Consider the following 16,275-nt stretch of genomic DNA (forward strand, 5'->3'; position numbering starts at 1 on the left):
ACACACAATTCAGTGAATATAAAAATGTGCAATTCAGTGAAAGTACACAATGTAAAAGAACCTGAGTATACACTCCTCTCTGCTTTTCAAAAATTGATAACAATGTATTTTATTTTAACTGAGGTATAGTTCACATAACATAAAACTCACCAATTTAAAAATGTACCGTATGGGATTTGGGTGTGTATCTCAGGGGTTGAGGTCTTGGCTTGATCTCCAGCAGCAAAAAGGGAGGGGCTGACAATACACTGATTTTAGTATATTTCCAGTATGACATCCATCCCTACTATCTAATTCCAGAATGTTCCCATCACTTCCAGTGTATTTTTAATTACTGAAGATTTTTATTTTTAAATTTCTTATTAGCACATGTTTGCCATAAATAATGATTACATTCATGTGGGGAGCTGGTACATGTATGTAACACATTTTAAGTCTGTTTCTCTTTCTCCTCCTTCCATTCCTTTCCTACCATTAAAATGAATAATAGAAAAACTAACGTATGTTTGTTACATGTCCATTTTCAACACATCAGTTCCTGGCCAGCCTTTATCCATAATCCGACTCTGGGTTATTCAGAAGCCCCAGTATAAATTAACAGTGGGAAATACATTAGCCTACACAAGCAGTTTAAATCAGAAGGAAGCTTTACTTTCGATGAACATACTGAACAGGCTCGCTGCTTGCTCTGAAGAATGAAAACCTTGTTTTCTGGAGGCCAAGGCTGTGCTTCTCTTACTGGCCACATTTGCTTAGGCTTGCCCATCCCCGCACTGACTAGCCATTGCCACAGTGTGACGGGGTTATGACTGCTTTAGGGAAACAAACTGAAGGAGGACATTGGATAATACTCCACAGCTATGACTAGTATTTGTGTATCAGTGTTTTGGACATACAGGTGAAGGACACTATCCTTCTTGCTTTCATTTCTTCCCCACAACGAACAAACCTACATGCAGAATCTTTGTCTGCAACTGGTTCTTGGCAGTTTAGAGCTCTAGATCCTCTTTCATATTTCTCATCAAAGTCTTTTTCCCCACCAGTAATGCGTATGCACTGTATACTTCAGCCAAATTATACCTGGTAAGCCTCCCTGCATTTATCATGCTTAGTCCCAAACCCAAGCGTCTGCTTATACTAACCCTATGCCTGAAGGAAACCTCTTGCTCTTCCTCATCTATATTTTCCCCCATTACAGTAGTTTCTCTCGCAGGGGATTGCACTACTCCTTTTATTGGGGTGCAATATTTGCATACAACCTTGGAACGTCCTCTAAATCTTCTCTAGATTACTTGTAGTACTTAATACAGTGTAAAATGTTGTATGGTTAGAGAATAATGACAAGAAAATCTCTATTCATGTTCAAAAGAGATACTGTTTATTTTTAAATATTTTTTGTCCATTTTGGGCTCTATCACAGATTCTGAAACCATGGTATGGAGGACTAACCATACTATATACAGACCCACTTCCTATTCTAGGGCCGCATGATCTTCTCTACCTGATGTGGACCATAAATACAGGGACATGCGATTCTTAACGAGAAGGCAGTCATTTGACAAATTTGTCATTGTGTGAGCACATGTTTTGTACTCACACAGACTGAGATGGCTACATCACCAGGCAATATAATCTTACCTGTCCCCCAGTCACACACAGTTACACCTGTGTGACTATATCCTGAGGTCTTAAATTTTATATTGTCTTCTTATCATGAACTTTAATTTTCTTCAGCAACAGTTCTTGAATTTCCATATGCTATGTCATATATTCATATATACACGTTATAGTTCATGTTTTGTTTCTACTTGTTCCCAAAATAATGTTGACATACAGCACATATCAGTAAACACTTATTGTATGAATTAATTACCCAAGATTCATGTGATATATATTTCTAACAAGATTTTGTTTGTGCATATTTCCTTGGATGCCAAGGCACTGTACTCATACACATTTTTGTGTTGGTAGTGCAGTAGTTATTCTAATGCAGCTGGGAAGAGATCTTTCCATTTGTATGTTAGTGTTGTTTTTTTTTTTTTTTTTGTGGTACTGGGGATTGAACTATGCAAGCACTCTACCACTGAGCTACATCCTCAGCCCACATGTTAAATGTTTTCAAGCTACTTGAAATTACATATATGTGATAAATGGCAGTTTTGCTGAAGTCCAAACTGAGTCTCATTCTAATTAGTGGTTTTATTGGGGTACCCAGTTATTAGTGATCCTTGGTAAATCTACAATACAGCTTTGTTGTCCTATATTTATTGTCATATAAACTAACTTGCATTGATGATTATAAGGGAATTCCTTAAAATTTTGAATCATACATTGCTGCCGTTTATCAACTTCATTACTAGCCATAATGCCATTTATTAATTTGAAGTCTTAGAACCCTTCATCTGTGTTCTTTGCAAATTCCAAAGGTTTTTATTATAGTTCCCTCTCCCATTCCACTTCTTTTTTCTCTTTAAATTAATGTCAGCTTTTCAATCCCTTACTTAAAAATATATTGAAACACATTAAGAAATAAGTTGAAAGGAGTCTGGGGTGAAAAAAATGCAGTGTTTTAACTGTGTACAAGAATTAGGGGCCGAGTCCCCTTTTCGTCTGGTTTTAGAATGAATGGCTCTTTAATGGATGGGGTATTCCAACATGCCTGATTTAAAGTCTGTTGTGGCGATAGTTTTCATGCCAGTAACATATGTGAATTAAATTAAATTGCATTGCAGGATCCAGCCAGTCCGCTCTGACCCAGTCAGCATGCCAGGGTCATCGCGTCCAGTCTCTGACCGAAGGGGAGTCTCTACAGTGATTGATGCTGCCTCAGGTAGAAAACCTGCTTCCAAATGTTTGTCGGGCATTTCCGTGCATTTTAAAGTTCACTTTCTTGCGCACTGTAGAGGGTGATACTCATTTGCCTTCCTTTTTGGTTGGTTGTTTTCTTTTGGGGTTGTATTTTAAGGCAGCACTATGCCTGTATTTGTTACTAGACAGTGCCATGCGTTTAAATAGTCTTAAGACTGGTGAATGATGCGGTGGAGTTGGCACTTGATTAAATGTAATGAATATAGTATTGAAGGCTACAGGGTTGATGACTGTTTTTCCTTTGATCACTGAAATGTAGAGAAGCAACTTTGACAGAGAACGTAAATACAATATATGGATTCAATTTACTCAACCTGTTGAGTATCAAAGTGCCTGATCTGTGGATGCAGAGAAGGTCCAAATGCTTGAGCTTGAATGGTTTTATTATCAAAAGCATAAAATTTAGAAATTCATTAACTTGCCTCCTGTCTATCACAGTTATTAATTTTCTATCCTTGGAATCAAACTATGAATATGTATCATTAGTACCTGGAAGGAGACCTGTGCCTTTGTACCTGATAGTTGCTATCTTAAAAATGTTTTCAATGAAGCCTGCTACATAATAGAGCTGCTGGTAATAATACGTTTTCTCATCTTCAAGATGAATGACAAAGAAAGTAAGGACAGTGATGACTTGCATTATGGTACAGCTGCAGCACATCTGAAGATGGCATACAGCAGGATTTGGTCTGGAAAAGTCTCTCACAGATAGAAGTATTAAATACTCAGCATTAGTCCAACAGTTGAGTCAGAGAGGATTTTAATCCATCGTGATTTCAAAATCCCTGGAGACTGCTGATTTGATTGAGGCTTAAACTGTGAAAGAAAGTGGAAACCATCACAGAACTGATTTGTAAAGGTCACTTTTAAAAGGCCAAACCTTCTGTTTCTGACTCTGTCTCTCAGTGTATTTTTAAGTTTCAAAACTAGTGTAGTTTGTACATTTTCTTAGCTTCCTGATTTGTAGGTCAGTGGATTATGCCTTGTGTCTTATTGAGCTGCCTATGTCTAGGGCTACACCTTGATTTTTAGTATAGATGACTTCTTTAGACGATTCATTCTTATTTCTGTGCTTTAACTTGGCAAATGTGGCTGTCTGCTAGAAGCAAACCCAGAAATGTGTAATCCATAACTTTGCTTCCCTGCATTGAATAGGATATTGAAATAGGTAATTTCAGTAATAATTGTTGATAGTCTCAGTCTGTGAGTGCTAATGAAGTGTGTGGGTCTGCAATTATCATTTATATCTTGGAAGTATTATGTATTTTACATAGTTTTTTGTTGTTATTGTTGTTTTTTGTTTTTGGGTACTGGGAATTAACCTCAGGACCTTGTGCTTGCCAGGCAGATGCTTGTGCTGCTGAGTTATATCCCCAGCAGTGTTCTGTATTTTAAACCCAAAGTCTTTCATTCAAGATTATAAGAGTAGGCCTTGATGTATTTAATAAATTCTTCAACTACCATATTATTAATGTTTTATTGCCAAGTGACTAGTTACCTGGAATGCAAGTTACCAAAGCAGTTACCAAGTGTTTTTAAAAGTTGGCATATTCATTACTATTGTTTGAAGCAGTATTCCATATTATTAAATAACATCGTAGTTCTATGTAGAGTTGTTAAGGAGAAACTTCAGTAAACTGTTGTATCCATAGTTTTCTTTAACTCTGCCGCCGAAAGTTTTAAAGTTGATCTTTGAGTAGCAAATTGGATATTTACCCTTGGTCTGTTTACATTTATATTAGCGATAACATCCTTGGAGTTTCTAGGATATTGCTCTGGGGTCTTGAGCCTCTGCCTGACAGTGCCAATCTTTTGAGTAGAGAAGGAATTTTTGGTGGCTATGCTCTGTTATTATTTCTTCTAGGCCTCTTTTCCCTCCAGAAAGCCATGGTTTCTTTCTGAGAGACAGTCAGAAAAATGAAACGTGTGTGCCGGTCTCTTTAGCTTTGAGCTAAAGACACCCCATAGATGAGGAATTGGACTTTTAGGAATAATTCTCCCTTCAAGTACCTCTCAGATGGTTTGGATCCCTTTTGAATGAGGAGTATGTGTTCTCCAGCATGGTTTTTGAACGAGTAATTTTTTGGTGTGGAACCTCCATATATGTTTTCTAATAGGATGACTGTTATTTATTGAAGTATGTCCCTGCTGATGTTTAAACATTCGAGCGAAAATGATTTGAGTTCTTTATGGAAATAAGTTTATGGGGAAAGTTCTATTTTAGATTCTTATATGTAAAAGAATCTAACTAATTTTATAATTGCTCTTGAACCAGGAAGGGTTTCTCACGTTACACATTGGAGTCTGCTGTGTAGTAGAAGCCTGCGTATCTCGGACTTGGATTGCCTGTTGCTTAGAGATAGTCCCCAGCACGTTGTCTCCTTTATTGGACTTCTTTGTTCTGCATTATTCCCCAGCATTTCATACAATTTGATGTATGTGAATTGCTCAGTGGCATGTATTATAGCTGTCCCTGTATTTTAAGGACATCTCTTCTTCTGTGTCATCTGTCACTTTTGTGTCTGGTATAATCATTTTTCATGTAATTACTTTTCAGAGGTACATAGATAAAATTTAATGTGATGTACTTACGTCCTTTGATAGAACATTTCTCTTAGTGAAAATACTTTATTTAAACCTTGGGACTAGAGTTTTTATTTTAGGTATCTGTGTGTTAATGTGTCAGTATTAGTCTGTTGAAACCAAGAGATTATCTGGGCAATGTACTATTTTGACCAAAAAAAAAGCTTTTTTCAGAATTTGTTGATCACATGATCTTTGTCTCACTCTTTCAGATGGAAGCACATTCTCTAAAATGTGTACTTTTTATATATTAACAAGTGATTTAAGCACAGGATAAATTCTATGTCTTTAGGTAACACGGAGTATCTCCTTACTATCTCTATTTTTTTCTCAGAAGTTCTATATGTGCTTGAGGAGTAGATGTTATTCATTATTATTATAGCTATATCATGTGGATTTTTTCTTTTTGCTTTTTTTTTTTTTTTTTTTTTTTTCCCTAAGACAGGGTCTCACTATGTAGTTAAGCCTGGCCTTGAACTCACTGTGTACTCCAGGCTGTCCTTGAACTTGGGGCAATCCTCCTGCCTCAGCCTCCTGAGTGCTGGGATTATAGGTGTGCACCACTATACCTGGTTATTATAACATGTATTTCATCTTTACTTTGGTTGTGCAAAAATACTGTGCTACCTGAAATTTAGAGGTTAGATTATTGTGAGGTGTTCTCATGGCTAAGGAAAAGACCATATGAAAATGGATAGCATGTAGGATTTTATGTGAAGAAAAAAGCTACCCAGAATAAATGGACCTTGAGGCAGCTGCTCAGTTGTTTCATATCTAATTAAAAACAATATCTTTGAATCATGATATTTTTTGACCAGCCATTAGATTGATTTCTTAACCCCCTCCACCCACATTCTTTTTGTTGTTTATCTGAGTCCTTCCCATTGTATCTTATAACATATATCCTTATTTTTAAAAGGTATAGGACTTCTAAAGAAAATGCAGAACAAATCCAGATGCAGCGGCACACACCTCTAATGTCAGCACAGTGGAAAGCTGAGGCAGGAGCATTGTGAGTTTGATCCCCACCTGAACACTTAGAGAAACTTAGTGAGACTCTGTCTCAACATTTTAAAGAAATGGTTTTTTCTTCACAAAGTTACAGAGATGTTGTTCTGTGTGAAGGTCCTGGGTTCAATTCTCAGTATGGCCCAGGGTGGGCACTGGACAGGGCCGAAAGACAGCTGCTGGTGTCTTATTTGAACTTTATCTCCCAGATGGGTGACAGATGTTTTTGTTCTAAGAGGTGTGGAGTAGACCTTTTAGATAACAACACTTTGGCTTGCTGTTGGGTCATTAAATCAGAGTCTATAAATACCTGGTTCACCTTGAGTTTGTCCTGGCTTATAGTTACAGTGTGGAGATTGAAGTTTACCAACAAAGAATTAAAAGCAACTGAGATTCAAGGACACATTTAGTTTTCTTCCTTAAATTTTAATTTTTGCCAGCACGTATTTGTAGTACGTGATGATTGCATGCACCGTGTTGGTATCTGCACGGGCCGCTGTTCCCCTCTCTTCTCCTCCCTCCGTCTCGGGCCTCTTGCCTTTTGCAAAAGATCTGTTTCCTTTAAAGGACAAAGTACCAGTTTACATGCAGAAGAGACGTCTTTGTGAACTCTGCTGAAGTAAAAACTTCGTAAATAAGCCTTATAAGAAGTGGTGAGGGCAGAGTGTATGGACGTTCCGGAGAAAGATGACAGTGGGGAGGATGGTTGTGACAGATAAGTAAAATGAATTCTTCAGAGCTGACCTTGCTGTAAAGCGTTTCAATAAATAGGGACAAAGTTGTAGACCTGGTTGCTTGTTGTTGTTCGTAATACAAGAAATAACAGTGTAACTGAAGTGTTGTGTTGTGTAACTGAAATAATTTATCAGAAATGAAAAATTATCCAATTTTGTAGGTAGATTTTGACCACCTAGGTTTTTTCCAATATCCAGATAGTTTTCTGACAGAACTTACACACTTAAAATCCCAAGCTGGTTTTATTGGATTCATTGTATGTGCTCATTTGGCGCCTACTTCTGTGTGTTACCTTTGGTACTTCAGGCACCAAAGCCGATACGGGGCTGTGGGAGGAGCCCCGGGGTAGAGCTCAGCCTTAGTGTGTGCGAGGCCCTCGGTTGATCCCCAGAGACAAATAATGCATGTGAGAGAGAAATGACTGGGTGAGTGGCAAGAAGATTATTGATCAGTTTTCATTTCTTCGTGCAGTCAGATCTGTGTGGGCGGGACTTCCTTAAAGAGCATACTTTTACCTCGTGGAGGTTTTCCTGATGCACCGAGGGAAAAGTATTCCTAAGGATTCTGTTTTACCGTCTCTGTGATTGCCGTTCTCACCTGAGGTGAACAGACTCAGCCACCGTAGTTTAAAGCCATCAGAGATACATAGATGCCGTGGTAAGAAGGAAAGAGATTTGTAAAGAGGTATCGTTCAGTCTACCATGCTGAGACTGTGTCCTCAGAGGTCCCCAAACTAGAAAAACTACAGAAGCCATGGCATTTAGCAGCATAGTTTGAACTTTTGCCTGAACTTTGTTCAACAAGTCATTTTTCTCTGCAAGAATAATTACAAATGAAGGTTTCACATACAAAATTCTATTCCATCTTTTTTGGAAATGGTGTGTTCAAATTATTTCCTCAAATAACTTTCAGTTATAAAGCATATAAAGTTATTTCACAATAGTAAGATATTTCTTTGAATAAATGATACGGCTTTCAATGAATAGTATTTAAGCTGTTTTGTGTTTGTGGTGGTGCATACCTGGAAGCCCAGCACTCAGGAGGCTGAGGCAGGAGGACTGCGAGTTTGAGGCCAGTCTGGGCTACATAGCTAGTTCGTGGCTGCCTGGACTATGTAGTAAAACCCTGTTTCAAAAATGGGAAAATAAACTCTTTGTGATTATAAAGTGATGAAAACCCCAGGCTTGTACCTTAGATATTCAAAGCCATGTGGCATCAGTAAGAGGATTAAGGAAAAGGGTGAAATTAAAAGAAGGCTCAGAGGTGACCTGTGAACAATCCCTCTGAGGGGAGATATAGTCAAACTCAGATGTCAGGATTTTATTAGATATGACAAAGAGTGTGTGTTAAATCAGCTCTAATCTTTTGAACACCTATTATCTATATAAAATCAGCAGTAAATTTTAGAGATTAAGAACGTAAGGGAAAAAACTTGATTTGCCTATAAAGGAAAACACTCAGTCACATCTCTCTTCTGATTTACATATTCTTGTCATTCATCTTTCTAATATTTATAGGATGTTTGAAAATAGAGTCAAGTTATCAATCAGGAAAAATGTAGCTCAGCACGGTGGAGAACAAGGGCTGTTCCAAATGCAGATACAGAAGCGACAGACAGCAGGAAGTGGTGGCGAGGTTTATTCTGATGCTGCTGGCTTCTCTGCGTAAACTCTGTTCCACTGAAACCTTGCTGAAGCTTTCTGTATCGCGAGCACCAAGGCCCTGACGTGACTTCAAGTCTTTCATAGCGACTTGCAGAAGGGATTGATGAACTCTGTGCTGGCGCACCGCACATTTACACAGGACTTTTTGACCAAAAGGCCCAGCTTTTCTTTTCTGAACCTTTATTACTACATTCCCAACACGGGTCTGGACTGTGTAAATAGTGTGTTGCTGAGACTGTGGTGGTACGTGGACAGTGTTGGGGGCAGTATTAGAAATTGTTTACGTCTGAGCCGGGAATTCCATTTGTCTTTGTGACACGAGTGTCAAACTGTTAGTGGCATGCTATTTTAAATTGTGTCCAAGAGCCAGAGAGGCTTGTGTTTATAGGTGCCATCTGTAAACTTGGAAGCAAATAAAGAGCCCTCTCCATCGAATAGTAAGCCCAGTGGGCAATTAAAGTGAGCCTCAGACCTCACCCGGACACCTAGCCAGAAGTAGAGCTCCCGATGTGCTCTTGGATATAGTTGAGAACTGTCACAGAAAAGCTAAAGTAAATAAGCAGAGTGAAAATAAGTGTTTCGGAGAAAAGCCTTCCTCTGCAAGCTTGATTTCATGGGAAGAATAAGGACCACTAACATGAATCTTTGTTTCTAGTCTCTGCTCTGCCCAAAGCTCCCCTTTTGGCAGACTGCCTCAAAATCTAGTGCTTTTGCCAGGCTAAGTGGTGGGTACCCGAATTCCCAGCTACATAGGAAGCTGAAGCACGAGGATTGCTTGAGCCCGGAATTTTTGAGAACAATCTGGGGAACATGGAAGACCCTGTCTCACAAAAAATAAACAAACAAACAGTAACCCCTAAGAAGTTTTACTTAAAGTGAGGGAGTTGAAGTAGGTTATTTCTACATTTCCTTTCAGCTAAAAAGAATTGATGAATCTGTACTTGCAATCAATTTTGGAGATATTTTTAAACTTCCAGCATATTGTGTGTATAGCAAAATGCATATATGTTACCGTATCCATGTGAGTACCTTCCAGACTAAAATATAGAACACAGTATTTTTATCAACCCAGAAGTTTTCTATATCCCATCTAGTTAATACTCTCTCTACCCTACAGGCTTCCACTTTTGTCATCACAGGTTAGCGTTGCCTGTATTGAGCCTCATATGATTGGAGCGATTTCACACTACACTTTTATGTCTTCTCTTTCTCAGCTTAGTGACTTTGAGATTAATGTAGTTGTTACATGTGCTGCTGGTTAATGCTGATATTGCAGTACAGTATCCCATTATGTACGTATACCATAATCTACATATCTGTTTTTAGCTTTGGATATTAGGAATAAAATTGCTTTAAACATTCTGGTACAAGAGTTTCTGTTTTTTTTTTTACCATATGCACACATTTTGGGGGCATATATCTGAGCCTGGAATTGCTCAGTCATAGGATTAACTTTATTAAAAGCTGTGAAAAAAATATTCCAAAATCATTATACCATTTGCCTTCTTATTGGCGTGTATGAGCAGTCCAGTTGCTCATTTCTCAGCAACATTTGGGTATTATCTGTCTTCGTTTTGCCATCCTCATGAATGAGAACTGTTGTTTTAATTTGCTAATCTCTGGTAGTTGATGATATTGAACACTTGCAATACACGTATCATTCATTTAAATGTTTCTGTAGTATACTGGCTTTTACCTATTTTCGCTGAGTCTGTTTTGTATCAGAAATTCTTTAAATCCTCTCTATATAGGGTTTTTTTTTCTAGCTATATATATTGCAAGTATTTTTATGAAGATAGTGCCATTTTTATCTCCTTTACCTGTGGAGAAACTAAAGTTTTTAAAGTTTTAATTTTCCATTTCAGACAGCAGTAGTAGTTACTCTGAGTAGAAGAGTTCAGTTTTTTTTGGAGAGAGGATCCCTCTATGTAATGCAGGCTGGTTTTGACCTCACTATGTGGCTCAGGCTGGTCTTGAACACCAGGAGATCTTCTGGAGTGCTGGGGCTATAGATGTGCCCTACTATGCCTGAGAAAAGGTCAGATTTTTGACTGCAACAGCCACACCTTTAAGTGAAGCTCTCCATATCTGTTACCAGTGTCTGACTGCCACATGGGTCCTTCTTTCCTTTGGGAATTGGGGAACCAATAAGAAGACCAAGTGCCAATTCAACAGTGAAAAAGACTTTTATTGTTGGTTGAGAATAGGAAGTGGCAGGTACAGTGATGCAAGCCTGTAGTCTCAGCAGTTGGGAGAGTGAGGCAGACAGGTTGCCTCAGGACTTTTTGGTCAAGAGTTCAAGTCCAGCCTGGGCTACACAGCAAGGCCCTATCCAAAAAAGAAAGTGAGAAAGAGAAAAAGAGAAAGAAAGAAAGAAAGAAAGAAAGAAAGAAAGAAAGAAAGAAAGAAAGAAAGAGACAAGAAAGAAAAAGATAAGGTGAAACTTGCAAATTAAGCCAGGTGTGGTGGTACACACCTGTAATTCCAGCACTTTGGAAGCTGAGGCAGGAGGATCTGGAGTTTGAGGCCAGTTTGAGGGCAGCTTAACTACTTTGCAAGATCCTGTCTCAAAATAAAAAACAAAACAGGGCTGGGGATATAGTTCAGTGCAAAAGCCTTGGGTTCAGTCCCCACTACCATTAAAAACAGATTTGACATTTGGGCTGGTGGCACCTGCTTGCAATCCCAGCCCTTAGGAGGCTGAGACGGAGGGATTGCTGTGAGTTCAAGGCCAGCCTGACCTACGTACAAATACCCTGTCTCAGGAAAAAAAAAATCCCCCCCCCAAAATCCCTGCACCTGAACCAAACGTGTATAAACTCTTAACAAATAATGCAGGGTAGTAACTATTTACATTGTATTGCAAATAATGGTTTAGAGTACACAGGAGGATTTGTGCAGGTGCTGTGCAAATGCAGCAGCGTTTTATGTAAGGGACTTGAGTATTTACAGATTTTGGAAGCAAATGATAGTTCTAGAACCAATCCCTTCCAAGGACATGGAAGGACCACTGTCTGTACTAGTGCTACAGAGTTTTGGGGTGCTAGAGTCTTCTTCTAGAGATAATTTCTAGGTTCTTTCAGTCCTGAAGGAAAATTGGTCAAGACAATGGCAAAATGTACCAAGGTTTTGCATTTATTGAAGGTAGGAAAAGAAAAGAAGTGTGCTCTACAGAGCGTGTGCAGGCCAATTAAAAAGTACGAAAAGAAGTGCTCTCCGCAGGGTAAGAACTGCGAAAGAGAGAGCACAGTGGCCAAGAGGAAGATGCTGGCCGCCTTGTATCTCTTCTCCTCAGGCTGCCGTCAGATCAAGGCCATCCTAGTGAAAACCTGCTTCAGTTCTCAGGAGAGGAAGTGAAGACAGCACTTTGGTACCGGGAATCAAACTCAGGACCTTGCACTTGCCAGGCAGGTGCTTGTGCTGCTGAGGTATATCTCCAGCAAAGACAGCACTTTGATCGGTTTCAAGTGCAGGCCTTTGGTAGCTGTTCTGTGCATGTGTTCTGGAACTCTCTGATCTCGACAGGTCAGGCCAACTTCCCCAGGCAGTTTGCCATGCCCTAAAGTCCTACTGAACTAAGACCCTAAAAGTGCTGTATGGTTTCTTTTTAGGACAGGAGTACTAGGTTTTTGGTTTTTTGTTTCTTGGGGTTAATTTTGTTTTTTTGTTTTTTTTTTTTTTAGATGGGGTCTTACTGCAAGTATTATCTACATGTTTGGGACCTTTTGACATTCTTACTGGTGTCTTTTAACAGCAAAGTACAGATTTCCATTGTTTTTGCTTTTATGTTTTACACACACACAAATTTCCCTTTCTCCATGTCTTGAGGAAATTCTTTTCTCCAGAAATTGTATGTGTATAGTTTCAGCTTTTACATATAGGACTCTGATCCCTTTGAAATTAATTTTTTTTTTTTTTTTTTTTTTTTTTTTTTTTTTTTTTTGGTTTTTCTCCGGTACCGGGAACCGAACTCACGATAAATTAATTTTTATTGTGATATAAGGCAGAGATCGTGGTATTCCATTTCTTCCATACAGATATCCAGTTACTCTAGCACTGTGTATCACAAAGATACTCCTCTCTCCTAGTGAATTGCATTGATGCCTTATTTTTTTTAAATACCCTTTAAACCAGGTATGTTGATAAACACCTCTAATTCCACCTATTTGAGAAGGAGACTGAGTTAAGAGGGTTAGATCATAAGTTCAAGACTAGCCTGGGCAGTTTAGTAGGACTAACATTTTAAGAAAGGAGTGGGGTGTGATTCAGTGTTCCTGTTTAGCTTGCATAAGGCCCAGATTCAATCCCAAGTTCCACCAGAAAAAGAAATTTACTGGTTCTCTTCTATTTTATTGATTTATCTGAGGTGTGATCAAAATAGTTGAATGCTTAAATTTTAAAAAGCATTACAGTAAACAGTACATTGCCAGTAAGTCCCCTCACAATACCCACTGTCACTGTGAACACATGCATCCCCTTACTCTTGCCTCTTTCTGAGACAGTTCTGGAGCCCTTTCCGTGCGAGTTACAAGGGATAATAATTGCGGTGAATGCTGCTGCTGAGTGCATTCCGACAGAAAGAGAGACTTTGTAAAAACATCGCAGTGTTTGTTTTCCCTCTTTATTCACTGGGTTTGGCACCATGTAGCTTCTGGATCTTCCTCAACGTCAAAATGACCGTGAAAGGTAAACATGTTGAGTAAATTCAGGACATTGAAGCAGCCACAACGGTACAGCTAAGGATGCCACTAAAGACCCAACTAAGGAAAACCCAAAGACCCCGTGAAAACTGCAGACCAGTCGCTTTAGTAGACATAAATGCAAAAATACAGAACACCGCAAATCATTTAAAAGATCATACATCATGACCAATTAAGTTTTATCCCAGGGGTGCAAGGATGGTTTAACCTATGCTGATCAAATATATAATATACCACATAAACAGAAGGAAGGACAAAAATCACATGTTCACCTCCATAGATACGGAAAATGTCTTGACAAAACCCAACATCTATTTGTAACCTTAAAAACCTGAAGAAAATAGGTACGGTGAAATAGGTGCAGTGTAGACAGAACCTAGTAAAAACCATTTGCAATAAGCCTACTGGCAACATCATATTAAATGGGGAAAAACTGAAAGCCTTTGCTCTGAAATCAGGAACACAAGACAGAGATGTCCACTGTCACCACTTCTGTTCAGTAGAGTACTCAGAATTTTAACCGGAGCAATCACAAAAGAGAAAGAAGTGAGGGATATATATGAAAGGAAGAAGTCAAATTAATGTAATGCACAGGTGACGTGATCCTTTACATAGAAGACCTCAAAATTTTCACCAATAAATTCCTAGAACTAATAATCAACATCAGCAATATAGCAGAATACAGAATTAACAAAGAAGAATCAATTATGTTCCTGTAACCCAATAATGTACCACCGAAAAACAAATTAGAAGAAAACACCATTCACAGTGGCTTCAAGAAAAATTATTTAAGAATTAACGTAACCAAGGATGTGAAAAGACTGCTATAGTAAAAAGTACACAAAGTACCCTAAAAAGGGGGATTGAAGACATCCGAAAATGGAAAGATACCCCTATTCCTGGACAGGCAGAGCCAGTAGAGCCAAAATGATACTGATATATAGTACTTCCAAAACTCATATACAGAGTTAATACAATCCTAATCAAAATACCAACAGCATTTGGTATCTCACAGAACTAGAGAGAACAATTCCAAAATTCACATGGAACCAGAAGAGTCCCACAACAACGAAAGCAATCCTAAGTTACAAGAGCAGAGCAGAAAGCATCACAATCCCAAATTTCAAGTTACTTTACTTGAAATAAAGTACAGTGATATAAACAGCACAATACCAGCATAAAAACAGACATGTAGATCAGTGGAACAGAATAGAAAGTGCAGAAACAACCCATTTCATCATCTAATCTTTGAAAAGGGGGCAAAAATATATACTGGAGGAAAGATAGCTTAACAGATGGATGAAACTGGTTATCCTCACACAGGAGACTGAATCTAAACCCATGTCTCTCACCACATACTAAACTAAAAGCAGAGTGGATCAAAGACCTGGATACTAAGACAGGAACAATTACTCTGCTGGAAGATGGGTAAAACACTTGAGGACATAGGTATAGTAAAGGCTTCTTTGATCAGAACCCATTACATAAGAAGTAACATCAAGAATCAACAAACGGGACTACAGTAAATTAAAGGCTTCAATACAGCAAAGGAAACAGTGAAAAAGACAACCTACAAAATGGAAAAAAAAGTTTTGCCAGCTACTTCTTGGACAGAGGATTAATATCTGAAATATATACATAACTCAGAAAAATTAAAAGATCCAGTTTTAAAAATGAGTAATTGAAATGAATAGACACTTCTCAGAAGAGGAAGTACAAATGGCCAATAAATACATGTAAATATGTTCAACATCATTGGCTATGAGGGAAATAGAAATTAAAATAACTTGGAGATTCCATCTTACTTCAGAAAGAATGGCTCTTATCAGTAAATTAAACAATAACAAATGCTGGCAAGACATTGTAGAATCTGTCTGTAGTGTTGGTGGGAATGTGAACTAATATAACCACTATGGAAATCAGCATAGAGGTTCCTCAGAAAACTAAAAGTGGGGGCTGGGGATTTAGCTCAGTGGCAAAGTGCCTGCCTGGCAAGCACAAGGTCGTGCGTTCGGTTCCCGGTACCAGAGAAAAAACAAAAACAACAACAACAACAACAACAAAAAAAAAAAACCCAAAAAATAAAAGAAAACTAAAAGTAGAAATCGCATTGGACCCAGCCATTCCTCTTCTCGGTATTTTCCCAAAATAAAGACATCATATTGCAGTGATACATGAGTATCCGTGATTATAGCAGCACAGCCTATAAAAGCTAAATCTTGGAAGCAGCCTGCATCTGCATTAACAGAGAATGGATACAGAAAACGTTGTATATTTACACAGTGGAGCACTACTCAGCCATAAAGCTGAGTCCTATTTGTAGGAAAGTGAATGCACCTTGAGACCATAATTTTAAGTGGTGTAAATCAGATACACAGGCATAAATATCACAAGATTTCAATTATATGAGAAGCCTAAATTATAAACAAAAAGCAACATAAAAGAACACAAAGTGAGGAGATAGGTCTTCTGCAAACAGGAAGAGGAGCCAGAGATGCTGGGAGCAGGGAGGGGAGGGAATACAAGGGGAATTAAAAAGAATCAAGATGTGCTGTGAACATGGACCAACTGCCCACAAGGAATATAATCACTGTGTATGACAAATCGACCAATGAAAAAATGTCAGGTAAACAAAAGATATCTCCAGAAAAACGCTCTCAGGACACTGTGTTCTTTAATAACTGTGTGTGTGACTTAGGCCAACTTTCCATACTTCC

At 38.5% G+C, this 16,275-nt stretch overlaps 1 protein-coding gene across 1 annotated transcript in view; it reads left to right on the forward strand.

Moving 5' to 3' along the window:
* Bcas3 (breast carcinoma amplified sequence 3) overlaps nucleotides 1-16,275 on the forward strand; it is a gene marked incomplete in the record, with an annotated part of 520,369 nt that overhangs the window by 260,272 nt on the left and 243,822 nt on the right. The window contains 1 exon segment of the mRNA XM_013519304.1: nucleotides 2,733-2,830. Within this exon segment, the coding sequence (XP_013374758.1) occupies nucleotides 2,733-2,830 (98 nt within the window).

Source organism: Chinchilla lanigera, unplaced genomic scaffold (genome assembly GCF_000276665.1).
Source record: "Chinchilla lanigera isolate Chin_1 unplaced genomic scaffold, ChiLan1.0 scaffold00050, whole genome shotgun sequence".
In the NCBI taxonomy this organism is placed as follows: Eukaryota; Metazoa; Chordata; class Mammalia; order Rodentia; family Chinchillidae; genus Chinchilla; species Chinchilla lanigera.